Source organism: Apium graveolens, chromosome 10, assembly GCF_009905375.1.
Source record: "Apium graveolens cultivar Ventura chromosome 10, ASM990537v1, whole genome shotgun sequence".
In the NCBI taxonomy this organism is placed as follows: domain Eukaryota; kingdom Viridiplantae; phylum Streptophyta; class Magnoliopsida; order Apiales; family Apiaceae; genus Apium; species Apium graveolens.
This window is the reverse complement of record NC_133656.1, coordinates 192,061,840-192,075,360: the sequence shown is the minus strand read 5'-3', so window position 1 is coordinate 192,075,360 and position 13,521 is coordinate 192,061,840. Positions and strand designations below refer to the sequence as shown.

At 38.9% G+C, this 13,521-nt stretch overlaps 1 protein-coding gene across 1 annotated transcript; it reads left to right on the top strand.

The window, feature by feature from the left end:
- The first annotated feature begins 7,721 nt into the window (after positions 1 to 7,721).
- On the top strand, positions 7,722 to 8,959 carry LOC141691504 (uncharacterized). Its single transcript, XM_074496240.1, has 3 exons — positions 7,722 to 8,028; positions 8,147 to 8,385; positions 8,555 to 8,959. Exons 1-3 carry the CDS (start codon positions 7,722 to 7,724, stop codon positions 8,957 to 8,959), a joined length of 951 nt encoding a protein of 316 aa, XP_074352341.1.
- Positions 8,960 to 13,521: the final 4,562 nt, after the last annotated feature.

Here is a 13,521-nt window from a genome sequence, read left to right as displayed (position 1 = left end):
GTTGTGTAAGTTTGCAAAGTTGTTTAATTTAAACTTGAATACATTTTATTTTTCTCAATAAATTAAGATTTAAATGTTATTTAATCATATATTTATGAGCATGAAGCCACAAAATTTTGCTTGATCAAGTCACCAATGCCAAATTTTCCACAAAAGTTGTAGACATATGCCTGGAATTACTAGATACTTTCTAACATTTTGATGGCTTAATCAATCAATGATATTATAACTATTTACTTGTCAAGCTTCTTTACTAGCTATATTTTAGTAATCGTTGTCAATTTCCATTCTTTACTTTATGGATTACCATGATGAAGCCTTACATTATTTCTTGTGGGAGTTTTTTTAAATAACTTAACACATAATTAATATAATATATTTTCTAATAATTAGATAATCAAATTAATATATGGGGGTGATAAATATGGGCAACTCTTAAGATGGCATTGTTGTTTAATCATAGAAAATTTCTTGTGATTCTCATGAGAATAGAGAAATCAATAATGATATACGTGTAGTCTTTAGAACATGTTAGATGCATCTATCATCTAAATGAGGGAACACGATCTTTTGATGTTTGTATATAGAGTTATAGCATGGTAGTGATGAGTACCTGTAAGCCTCCTTGCAAACACGAGTTTTGTTGGATATGCCTAAGACCGTGGAATACACATGATCCTAAGGCGAGTATCAGTCATAGGAGACTGTGATGAGGGGGTGTTGAATAATTTATTAATCTAAATGTATTATGTTTTTTCTTTGAATAAGTCAGTTGTCTGGCAAGTAGTTGCAGTTGAATAGGTGTGTAGTCGTTGAGATTTGTTAGGAGAGTTGTGTGGCTTAAACAGGAACGTGCTCTGGTTTTTTGCTAGCACTCAGTTAGTTAGTTTCTATAATAACATTTAGTGTATTCTTTTTTTAAGTAAGTCTGTAATCCACCAACTTTGAGTTAAGTAAAACAAAGTTAGCTGATCTTTGTGTTCATTGCAGTTTCATTTTATTTAATATCTGGTATCAGAGCTTTAGTATACCTAGTGAATGCCCAAGTAAATGCCAAAATCAACATCCATGGATCCAAGTAAAACCAAAGAAAATACAGTTGGCCCGAAATACCCGATGCTCACGAAAACTAATTATATAACATGGGCTCTAAAAATGAAAGTGTTCATGTAACCGCACCGCCTGTGGGAGGCAATCGAGCAGAAGGATCCAAAGGAGACAGTGAAAGACAGAACATAAAAGATAGCGATGGCAGCAATATTATTGGATATAGCGTATGCAATATTTAAACACAGTAAGCTGAACACGATATGTTTTGCATGGAAAGTCTGCAAATCGGGTTAACTAGATAAAGATACAGAAAGCAATATTTAATGGAACAGAAAGCAACTACTAAGCTATAAACCAGGGAATAACAAATCCTAGTTTATCTCCAATCTAATCAACTAAACTCACGCAGCTGACAGCAACTAAATCTAAGCTGTTAACGTAATACATGGACAACTAGTTATTCAGAAAACAAAATAAACAAATAACTAAAATATGTTTAGATTAAAATTAATCCCCACATACTCCCCCTGAATCTAAACATCATTTAGTTTCTTGACACCCAGCAAATCTCTCATTTTCTCAAACTTTGCAGCTGCCATTGCCTTTGTCAGGATGTCCGCACGTTGTTCGTGTGTGCTGACATGTCTTATGATGATCAAGCCCTTTTCGACGCAGTCACGAATAAAATGGTATCTCAAGTCGATGTGTTTACTTCTCCCGTGGAACACTGGATTCTTAGCAAGGTCTACAGCTGACCTGTTGTCGACATAGAGAATGACTGGACCTAGTTCCACAACTGCAATACAGCTCAGTACTCGTTAAAGCTAAATGGCCTATCACGCAGCAGCAGTAGCGGCCATAAATTCTGCTTCACAAGAGGACAAGGCGACACATCGCTGCTTCTGAGACACCCAAGTAACCAGATTCTCGTCAAGATAGAAGGCCATACCTCCCGTGCTTTTCCTGTTGTCCAAGCTCCCTGCCAAATCACTGTCTGAAAAACCTTTTAAAATATAATTTCCGTGGCCTTTCGTATATAGCAGTCCATAGTGTATCGTCCCTTTGACATAACGACAAATTCGTTTTACCGCATTTAAGTGCAACTCAGTTGGTCTCTCCATATATCGGCTGACTATACCAACTGCAAAAGCGATGTCTGGGCGTGTGTGCACTAGATATCGCAATCCGCCAACTATACTCTTAAAATGAGTGGAATTCACAGCTTGTCCTTCCTTGTCAGCATGTATCTGCAGGCTGTGATCCATAGGAAATTTGACTGCATTACATTCGGCCAATCCTGCCTTCTCGAGAACTTTCTTGGCGTAGCTCGACTGTTTGACTTCGATGAACCCACGGTTTTGAGACACCTCCAAACCCAGATAGTAAGCCAGTTTTCCGAGGTCGGACATGTCAAATTCCCTGCTCATATCCCCCTTGAATTTTGCAATGTCCGACGCGTTTGTACCTGTGATGATCAAGTCATCAACATAAACTCCAACAATTAACGAATCTACTCCAGATTTTTTAGTGTAAACAGCTTGTTCGAAGGGACATTTGAGGAAACCCAGTTGTAAGAGGTATTGATTTAGTCATGAGTACCAGGCCCGGGGGCTTGGCGTAGCCCATACAGGGCTTTAAGAAGTCTGTATACTTTGTCTGTTTACCCTTCCTTAATAAAACCTTTAGGTTGTCGTACATAAACCTCTTCAAGTAGGATGCCATTTAGAAACGCAGACTTGACGTCAAGGTGATGTACCTCCCAGTCGTGTTTTGCTGCTAGAGCCAGAAGTAGACGGACTATTTCCAGCCTCGTCACAGGGGCAAAAACCTCATCGTAATCCACACCATGTTTCTAAACGTATCCTTTTGCTACGAGTCGGGCTTTGTGCTTTGTCACCTCACCGTTCTGATCCTTTTTTACTTTGAAAATCCACTTAAGATCAATAGCCTTGTGTCCTATAGGAAGTGTAGTCAGTTCCCATGTTTTATTTTTTTCGATGGAGGACATTTCTTTTTCCATGGCTTCTTTCCATACTTCGTCTATAATTGCTTGTTCAAAACACACTGGCTCATCAATTCCCATCAAGAATAATTCCTCCTCGAGTTCAATCTCTGCAGAATCTGCATATACATCATCCAGAGAGCGAAAACGGAATGGTTGTTCACTGAGTTCGCTGGCATCACTAGGCTGCGTGAGTGGACTGCTGGGAGTTGCAGTAATATTGTTCTGAGGAACTGCAGGTGTAGTCGGTTCCTCTGTGACTTCCTGTGCTGGATCATCAAATAAATTATCACTGTAGCCTGCAACTGTTAGCTGTTCAGATGAGTCTCTGGCAGTGTCTACATTCCTTGTCCAATCCCAGCCTTTCTTTTCATCAAAAACGACGTCTCTACTGATGTGTACAGTTCCAGAGTCTGGGTCGAATAGTCTGTATGCTTTTATTCCTGGTTCTCGACCAAGATGGACCAATTCTTTGCTTCTTGCATCGAGCTTTTTAGTGTACGGAGCAGGTATCTTCATGTATGCCAGGCAGCCAAATATTTTTAAATGTTCCACACTTGGTTTTGTCTCGAACCATGCCTCATGAGGTGTGATTTCGGACAGAGATCTAGTTGGCAATTTATTAAGAACATAAACAGCATACCGAACAGCTTCCCCCCAATATTGTGTTGGCATGTTTCTTTCATTCAACATACTTCTTGCCATGGCAATCACCGTGCGATTACGGCGCTCTACTACACCGTTTTGTTGAGGTGTATAGGCCGCTGTAAAATGCCTTAGAATACCCTGTTCCTCACAGAAAAATTGGAAATCTTTGGAGCAGAATTCACCCCCACGATCTGTTCGCAGGACTTGTATACCCTGTTTTTCACCATTCTCAACAAGCAGTTTAAATTTCTTAAAATATGTTAAGGCCTCATCTTTTGTTTTGAGCATATAGATCCACATCATACGGGTATGATCATCTACCAACAACATTTTATAACGATTTCCCGCCGGAGTGGGGGGAGACAGTGGTCCACAAAGGTCTAAATGAATCAGTTCTAATTTAGTTTTTGCAAAGAAATTTGCTTGAGATGGAAAAGGCTTACGTGACTATTTCGACATGAGGCATCCACTGCAGATTTCTCCAGGGTGTTTGATAGAGGGCAGGCCATGTGCCATCCGGTTCTTTGACATTAAGTGCAGAGCTTTGAAATTAACATGACCGAGACGTTGATGCCACAACCAAGCTTTCTCTTCATCTTTCGTTAACAGGCAGGTCTGTTGTGCTTCCTCGATGTATATTTTGTACAGCCTGTTCCTAGATCTCTGAACCTGCATAAGTAATCGACCACAACTTTCATATACCCAGAGATGATTACCATCCCAAACGACTCTGTTTCCTTCCTCTGAAAGTTGTCCCAAACTAATAATGTTACTTCGCAGGTTGGGAATGTAGTAGACACCGTTCAGAACTCTTGTTTCTCCATTCTTACATGCCATTCTGATAGACCCTTTCCCCTCTATTTTTACCACTGACCCGTCTCCAAATTTTACCTCACCTCTTGCTGTCCTGTCCAGCTTCTCAAATTTGTCCCGTCTTCCAGTCATATGATTACTGGCACCATTGTCAAGGTACCAGGTGTGCTCTTCAGTCTCTTTGTCATTTGTTGCTCCTTTGTCTTCAGTAAAAGCAATTTCTCCATTTATTTTATTCTCACAAAATACCATCAACAACGCAGGTTCGCTGTCATGTACCTGCGTTAGGTTTGCTTCGCCCCTTTGTTGTTTGTTTCGCCCAGTTTTGCGACACTCAGCTGCAAAGTGCCCGTAGCCACCACAACCAAAACATTTTACCTGGCTTCTATCTCGAACAAATCGGTTGTCTCTTGTCCTGCTTTCTCCTCCTCCATGTGAGACGTTTTTCCCCGATCTCCTCAACCACTCTTCTCTAGTAAATAACAACTTGCCTTCAGCGTTTTCCTTTCTTTGCCACTCTTCCTCAGTCAACAATAGCTGCTGTCCCTCGTTACTTTCTGCAGGCCCTTTCAGTCGCTCTTCATGGGCCCGAAGAGATCCAACCACTTCCTCCACTGACATTGTATCCAAGTTCCCAAATTGCTCTATGGCTGAGGCTATTTGTAAGAACTTGGTTGGAACAGCCCTTAATAGTTTCTTCACGATATATTCCTCTCCGATTGCTTCTCCTAATGCCCTGATGTTTGTGACCAAACCATTTAGTCTCATACAAAAATCGTCCAGCTTTTCAGTGTCCTTCATTTTCAGTGACTCAAACTCAATTTTAAGCGTCTGAACCTTAGCTTTCTTCACCTTATCCGCTCCCAAACACATTGTTTTGATCGACTCCCAAGCTTCCTTTGAGGTTTTCTTTTCTGCAACTGCCAGTAATATGTCGTCTGGAATCCCTTGATAAATCATGGCTAGCGCTCGTTTGTCTGTCTTTTCCTCAGGTACCGTCTTTGGATCCTTGAGTTAGATTGATTCCCAAACTGCATGCGCCTGCATAAGTACTTTCATCTTTATGGCCCAGGTGGTGTAGTTTAATTTTGTAAGCATTGGAATACTCAGCCCGATGGAGCCTTCTCTGGTCTTGTTAGCCTCCATCTGTGTGACCTCAATACATGGTGAATGCCGCTCTGATACCAGATATTGGATATAGCGTATGCAATATTTAAACACAGTAAGCTGAACACGATATGTTTTGCATGGAAAATCTGCAAATCGGGTTAACTAGATAAAGATACAGAAAGCAATATTTAAAGGAACAGAAAGCAACTACTAAGCTATAAACTAGGGAATAACAAATCCTAGTTTATCTCCAATCTAATCTCCTAAACTCACGCAGCTGACAGCAACTAAGTCTAAGCTGTTAACGTAATACATGAACAGCTAGTTATTCAGAAAACAAAATAAACAAATAACTAAAATATGTTTAGATTAAAATTAATCCCAACAAATATATCACGCCATTCGTGAGGACACATTCATATCTGTTACAGAAAAGAAAATGGCAAAAGAAGCTTGGGATGCGATAAAAACTATGTGTCTGGGGGCGGATAAGGTGAAGAAGGCAAAAGCTCAAACTTTTAGAGATGAGTTTGAGTCGATGAACTTGAAAGAAACAGAACAACATGATGATTTTTGTGCGAGGTTAAGTGGCGTGGTGACGAACATTCGAGCACTGGGTGAAGGAGTTGAAGAAATATACGTGGTTAAAAAGATGTTGCGAGGAGCACCCACAAAATTCTTACAGATTGCCTCAGCCATTGAACAATTCAGAAATTTGGATATATTATGTCTGTAGAAGAAATCGTGGGTTCACTCAACGCCCGTGAAGAGAGACTTAGGGGACAGAGAGAGACCAATGAAGGACAATAATTGTTATTGACTGAGGAACAATGGGCAAAGTGAGAAGCCAGTGAAGGACATTTATTTTTGTCACGAGAAGAGTGGTTGACAAAGGTGAATAAAGGAGTGACTCGAAATAATGGTGATAAAGACTACGTGATAGAGGTAAAGTTAGGTGCTTCAATTGCCATGTCTATGGACATTATGCAGCAGTGTGTCGAAAACCAAAGCGAGAAAAGGAACATAAATCTGAAGTGAACCTATCTGAGACGGTTGATGATGAACCTGCACTTCTTGTACTTGAGTGTGGAGGCAATGAGAAAGGTATGGTGCTACTTAATGAAGATGGCCTGAGTCCCAAAATAAAAGCAAATACCAGCAACTCAACTAGAGAGTCAAACATTTGGTATTTATACAATGAGGCTAGCAACCATATGTCTGGACAACCATCAAAATTCAGAAATTTGGATGAAGGAGTAACTAGCAAGGTGAGATTCGGGGACAGATCTATAGTGGATATGAAGTGAAGAGGGACTGTGCATTTTACTTACAAAAATGGAGAGGAACGAGCCTTACAAGAGGTATATTATATTCCTACACTTTGCAATAACATTATAAGTTTAGGCCAATTATCTAAAAATGGCAATAAATTAATCTTGAATGGTGAGTACTTGTAGGTGTATGATATAAATGGCAAGTTGTTAATATAAGTAAAGAAAACTAGTAATCGTTTATACAAGATAATTATTGGGGATGGTATAGATGCATGCTTATTATCAAAAATGGAAGAAAATTCGTGGCTCCGAAATTTACGTCTAGGGCACGTGAATTTCCATGCAATGAGCCTTATATCCAGGAGTAAAATGGTGCAAGGCCTGCCAGACCTTGTTCTTCCAAAAGAAACGTATAATGGTTGCTTGCTTTCAACAGGCACGACTACCATTTCCTTTTAAGACTAGATTTGCTGTTGTAGGACGTCTAGAGCTTATCAACGGGGATATTTGTGGTCCAATCTCTCCAACAACCCCATCTGGGAACATATACTTTTTACTGCTAGTTGATGATTTCAGCCGTGCTATGTGGGTTTTTATGATCAAAACAAAAGATGAGGCACTTAGAATGTTCAAGAAATTTAAGGCATTGGTCGAAAAAGAATCAAAAGAAGTAATACAAGTGCTGAGAACAGACAGGGGGCAAATTTTGTTCAAGAGAATTTACAACATTTTGTGAGAATGCTGGAATAACAAGACATTTTACAACTCCTTACTCTCCCCAACAAAACGGGGTGGTGGAGAGACGCAACAGGAATATGGTTGCAATGGCCAGAAGTTTACTAAAAGAACTTGATACACCATCATATATATGGGGTGAAGCTGTCAGACACTCTGTGTACTTACTGAATAGATTACCAACGAGAGCCTTAACAGATGTGACCCCATATGAGGCTTGGTCGAAGAAGAAGCCACAAATTGAGTACCTGAGTGTTTTCGGATGTATCGCTCATATGAAGTTGTCAAATGTGCACGTAAAGAAATTAGATGATAGAAGCAACGGCCGTGCACTTAGGGAGAGAACCAGGGATGAAAGCATACCGTCTATACGGTCCAAACACAAAAACTATACATGTCAGTCGTGACGTAATTTTTGAAGAGGTAAAGGGTTGGCAGTGGAAGGAAAAGGAAATTAAAAATCAGCATCACACTAGTATTTTCACTGTGACTGGTGGCTATTAAACTGAAATAGGTAGGACTGAAATTTCAGGAAATGGAGGAAGTAGTGATGCAGATTTTGTGGAAAGCTATATAGAAAGTGCAGAAAGCGACAGTGGAACACCAAATCCACACAGTGGTTCATATAGTGGCACAGGCACATCAAACTCGCAGCAGATTTCTACATCTGAGCAGATGAGTGAAGACTCACGAGCAGCATCAGTATCAAGTGATAGCAACAACAGCAGTGATCAACTAAATTCAGAAGACTTAGTGACATATACAACCACACGGAGGAAGTGGAACTTGCTGATGAACTGATGTTATTGGATATGGATGAACTAGTGACATATGGTCAAGAAATAAAGGAAAACAGTTGGAGAAGTTCCATGAAACCTGAGATCGAAGCCATTGAGAATAACGGATCTTTATATTGAAAAAGGACACCAGTGGTAACATTATAAAACACAAAGCCCATTTAGTCGCGAAAGGTTACGTACAGAGGTGCGGAATCGATTACGAGGAGGTGTTAACTCCAGTTACTAGCTTGGAAACTGTACGATTGTTGATAGCCCTTGCAGTGAAAAATGAGTGGGAGATACACCACCTCGACGTAAAGACAACATTTTTAAATGGGGAACTACAAGAGGAGGTTTATGTGAATAAGCCAAAGAGTTATGTGATAGAAGGCCATGATAAGAAAGTTTACAGACTATTCAAAGCATTGTATGGCTTACGTCAAGCCCCCGGGGCTTGGTATGCACAACTAAACAAGTGTTTGGAGAAGCTAGGTTTCATCAAGTGTTCATTTGAGCAGGTTGTGTACATGAGGCGTGAAAGGAATTAGTCTCTTATAATTGGAGTATATGTTGATGACCTACTCATCACTGGAACAAGCGTGACAAGTATTGTAAACTTCAAAAGGCATATGGCAAATAAATTTGAGATGAGGGACCTCGGTAAACTGACATATTACCTTGGTCTAGAAGTGGAATAGGGGAACGACTTTATAGAACTGAAACAGACATCTTACGTGCAGAAAGTTCTTGAAAAATCTGGTATGGCTGAGTGTAACCCAGTTAGGTACCCAATGGATTCAAAATTCCAGCTACAAAAGATGCAAATGGTAGTCTAGTTAACTCTAAAGACTTTAAGAGTCTGGTGGAAGGGTTGAGGTATTTGGTACATACTCGATCAAACATATCCTACGCAGTTGGAGTGGTCAGCAGATACATGGAGAAACCTACAACACAATATATGAATGCTATCTAGCAAATTTTATGTTATGTAAAGGGCACATTGGAGTTTGGGTTAACATATGTGAAAGGTCGTGGGAATTATTTGCTGTGAGGATTTTTAGATAGTGACCTAGCAGGGAATCTGGATGATAGGAAAAGCACAGGTGGCCTGGTGTTTTACTTGGATGAGTCACTGATCACATGGGTGTCACAGAAGCAAAGGTGCGTGGTGTTGTCTTCATGCGGGGCTGAGTTTATGGCTGCCACAGCAACAGCGTGTCAAGGGATATGGCTGCAGAAAGTGCTAAGTCATATATCAAATACACCATTTGGACTTGTGATAATTTATATAGATAACAGGTCAGCTATTGATCTTGCTAAAAACCCTATTTTTCATGGTCTTAGCAAGCACATAGATGTGCGCTATCATTTCATTAGAGAATGTGTGGAGAAAGGCTCAATCATCATCAAGCACATTGGTACAAACGAGCAGCGAGCAGATGTCTTGACAAAACCTATGTCAATTACCAAGTTTGAGAAGATGCGTAAACTATTGGGAGTGAAGAATCTTGAACACGTTTAGATTAAGGGGGAATATGTTGGATTATCTATTAATCTAAACGTATTATTATGTTTTTTCTTTGAATAAGTCAGTTGCCTGGCAATTAGTTGCAGTTGAATAGGTCTGTAGTCGTTGAGATTTGTTAGGAGAGTTGTGTGGCTTAAACAGGAATGTGCTTCTAGTTTTTTGCTAGCACTCAGTTAGTTAGTTTTTATAATAACGTTTAGTGTATTCTGTTTCAAGTAAGTTTGTAATCCACTAGCTTTGAGTTAAGTAAAACCAAGTTAGTTGATCTTTGTGTTTATTGCAGTTTCATTTTATTTAATAGGGGGAATGTGAAGTTGTTAGGCTTAGAGCTTCGGCTCAGGAATACATCAAGAGATATGTTTATTATTATGAAAGGTGGGGTGCAAATGAAAAGACAAGAGAAAAAGAATTAGCCGATCTAAGCGAGATAAAAAATTAAGAAACTTCAGAAACTCGAGAAATAGCATTGTCATTGAGGAGAACACCTAAGCTTTGTCATCAAAGTTTTGGAGCATATTGTTGAATAAAGGTGAGTGTTAAAATGAACTTATGTTTAAGGATATTATATGCCACCAGAAGCAAACACGAAAACATCTACGAGGTGAGACTGAGGTGGCTTTAAAAAGGCTCCATGATTATGCAGATAATAAGCTGCAAAAATACTTTAGGAATGAGGCTAGCTTAAAAGATTTTAAAGTTTTCGGTAAGGAGATTACAAATTAAACTAAGGTAAGTGGAAGATATTTTCCAAACTTCCCCAAAGGATTACAAAATGGGCTATTTGAAGTTGATGGTACTCCAATAAAAGAAATACACGTCCAATTGACAGGCGCCTTGAAGTGTTAGTACGGTACTGCCCTGAATGATAGTGACTATAACATTTGTTAAGGGTGTTTGGTGCGTAAAATGGGCTAAAATAGAAACACCATTCCAAAATTTCAAAGTAAGAGTTTTTTCAAGACAGCGAGATAAAAAAATTTCTTATTTAAGAGAGGACCGCCAAATCAATTTAATTGAAATAAATTTCGATTTACAATTCATTATATTTATCGGGTTTACATAAAGGCATATCACCATCATGAAGTATAAACTTTAATCTCCTACAGCTGCCAGTGTTATTTAGTATCAGACACTCCAATTCATTTTAATATGTTGACGCATGGATAATCAATTTCAAAAATTCTCATTTGGCTTGTAGTCATAATAAACTAGCATTTACGAGTCACTTGTGGTGATATTACATCCTGACCACATTAGAATAGTAATTTGTAAGATTTAAAAATTCTAATTTTTCATGTTTTTGTTATTCTCAAGAAATGGTAGACAACTATTTTTTTCTCAGTTTTTACCATAAGGGAGAATTTTAAAAAACAGGTATTCACGTGGAAGCTGCATTACTATTGCGGAAGCTGTTGACCCTGATAGATTCTCCTACTTGGTTATCATGAAATATGTTAAAGATAATCTCGGGTATAATGAAATTGGAGGTGTATATGTAAAGAAACAAAGCGGTGGCTGGAAATTAATCGCTATTAACGCAAAAGCGATTAGTTTTGGAGAAGGTATGAAAAATGGTTATTTCCTAAGTCTATATGTTCACAGGGTTGTTGACAAAGCTATTGAGCCTGCAAGTCAGACCCAACCCCATGTAATCGTAAGACAAAGGACAAGCTTTTTTGAAGGTTAAGTAGGCTACATTTCGTAATTATTATTGTATGTAGGTGTTGATTTCCAGTTGAAAAGAAAGTTTATGACGGTTCAAGAACTTAAACAACAACAACTAGATAAAAAGAAGTTGGCCAAAGATGCATATGAGCAGGAAAAAAAATCGATTGAAAACGTACTTGATTAGCAGATTAACAAAAAAAGAAAAAGAAGAAGTGATAACGAGAAAAAAATTGCAAGTGAGTTGACGGAGAAAAAGAATGCAACTGAAAAGGAGAACAATAACGCAAGTGATAATGAGCTCCAGCAGAAAAAGAATCCAAGTGAAAAGGAGATGCCAATTCAAATTGGTAAAGAGAAAGCAAGTAGCAAGGTATAATTTTGGTTATGTCCGTTTCATAATATCACATGGTATATCACACACATTTTTGAGTTTATAATTTGTGGCTTTAATGCAGACCAAGGTTGTAGATTATTAATTGAAGAGAAGGGTCAGAGCCGAAGAAAATCACAGAGAAATAAAAAAGCTGAAACTGGAGGAGAAGGTAGCTGAGTTGGTCAAAACTACATAATCCATGAAGAAATTAAGAAAAAAGGTTGTAGATGTATGGACTGATCTGGAATTGTAATTTGATAGGCCGTATGTATGTGGACCTGACAGTTTAAGTGAAAAGGAAGACGTACATGTTATTCTTTCCAGTGTATGACATTGTTATATGAGCATATGAGCAGGAAAAAAATCGATTGAAAGAAGTTGGCCAATGATGCATATGAGCAGGAAAAAAAATCGATTGAAAACGTACCTGATCAGCAGATTAACAAAAAAGGAAAAAGAAGAAGTGATAACGAGAAAATATTGCAAGTGAGTTGACGGAGAAAAATAATGCAACTGAAAAGGAGAACAATAACACAAGTGATAATGAGCTCCAGCAGAAAAAAAATCCAAGTGAAAAGGAGATGCCAGTTCCAAGTGGTAACAGTACGCCATAAACATCCTTCTACCACATAATTACATGATGTTGTCGTAGATAATGTTGCAGTAGTAATATAATAATGTACCATACTGCAGCATATTTTAATTATGTTAGCATAGATCTCTTAAAGTGTTGCCAATAAATATATATTAATAAAAATATTCAATTTTTTATTAAAAAAAATAAATAAATGCTGATGTAGCAAAGTTGGGTCCCTACACTGCTAACGTGGCAGGTGGTCCCTATTGACGTGGCAGGTGAGTCACCCCATGTGGGTCCCTCCCTACTGACGTGGCAGGTGGACCCTTGCTGACGTGGCAGGTGCCCCATGTGGGTCCCACTCTGCTGACATGGCAGGGGGCCTACAAACCTGGCAGGTGGGTCCCCTATGTAGGCCCCACCATGCTGACACTGATGTGGCAGGTGGGTCACACGTGGGCCCCCCATGCTGACGTGGCAGGGAACCTGCTAACGTGGCAGTGGGATCCTGCTGACGTGGCAGGTGGACCCCAATGAGGGCCCTACTTTGCTGACATGGCAGTGATCCCCTCCTGACGTGGCAATGGTGAAGTATTAAATCAAAAATTTTCAGAAATTTTGCACTACCCAGGATTTGAACCGAATACCTCCCACTTCACAAAGTGTAATACAAACCACTACACCAAGGAACAAAATGTGTTTTATTCCACATTATTTAAATATAACCTTATAGAAATAATTCATTTCTACTTAAAGTAAAGGCTCTTTTAACTCCTTTAATTTTTTTAAAATAAAATTTCAACGACCCGTCCATAAAGATGTTAAAAACAATCGATTTTAGGTGTGTACCATCATTATTATAAATTTTTATATTTATTTTGCAAGATTTTATATCAGTCAAAGCAGTCAAAATAAACCAAGCCTTGTTTGCGCTACTGTCCCGAGTGAAGTATCGATACTTTTA

What these genes read in the sequence shown, in the direction of transcription:
- LOC141691504 (XM_074496240.1), top strand. Translation starts at nt 7,722, where the DNA reads ATGGCCAGAAGTTTACTAAAAGAACTTGATACACCATCATATATATGG. An exon ending in CAAACACAAAAACTATACAT is followed by an intron (nt 8,029 to 8,146) that starts GTCAGTCGTGAC and finishes AAACTGAAATAG; the next exon opens with GTAGGACTGAAATTTCAGGA. An exon ending in AACTAAATTCAGAAGACTTA is followed by an intron (nt 8,386 to 8,554) that starts GTGACATATACA and finishes ATATTGAAAAAG; the next exon opens with GACACCAGTGGTAACATTAT.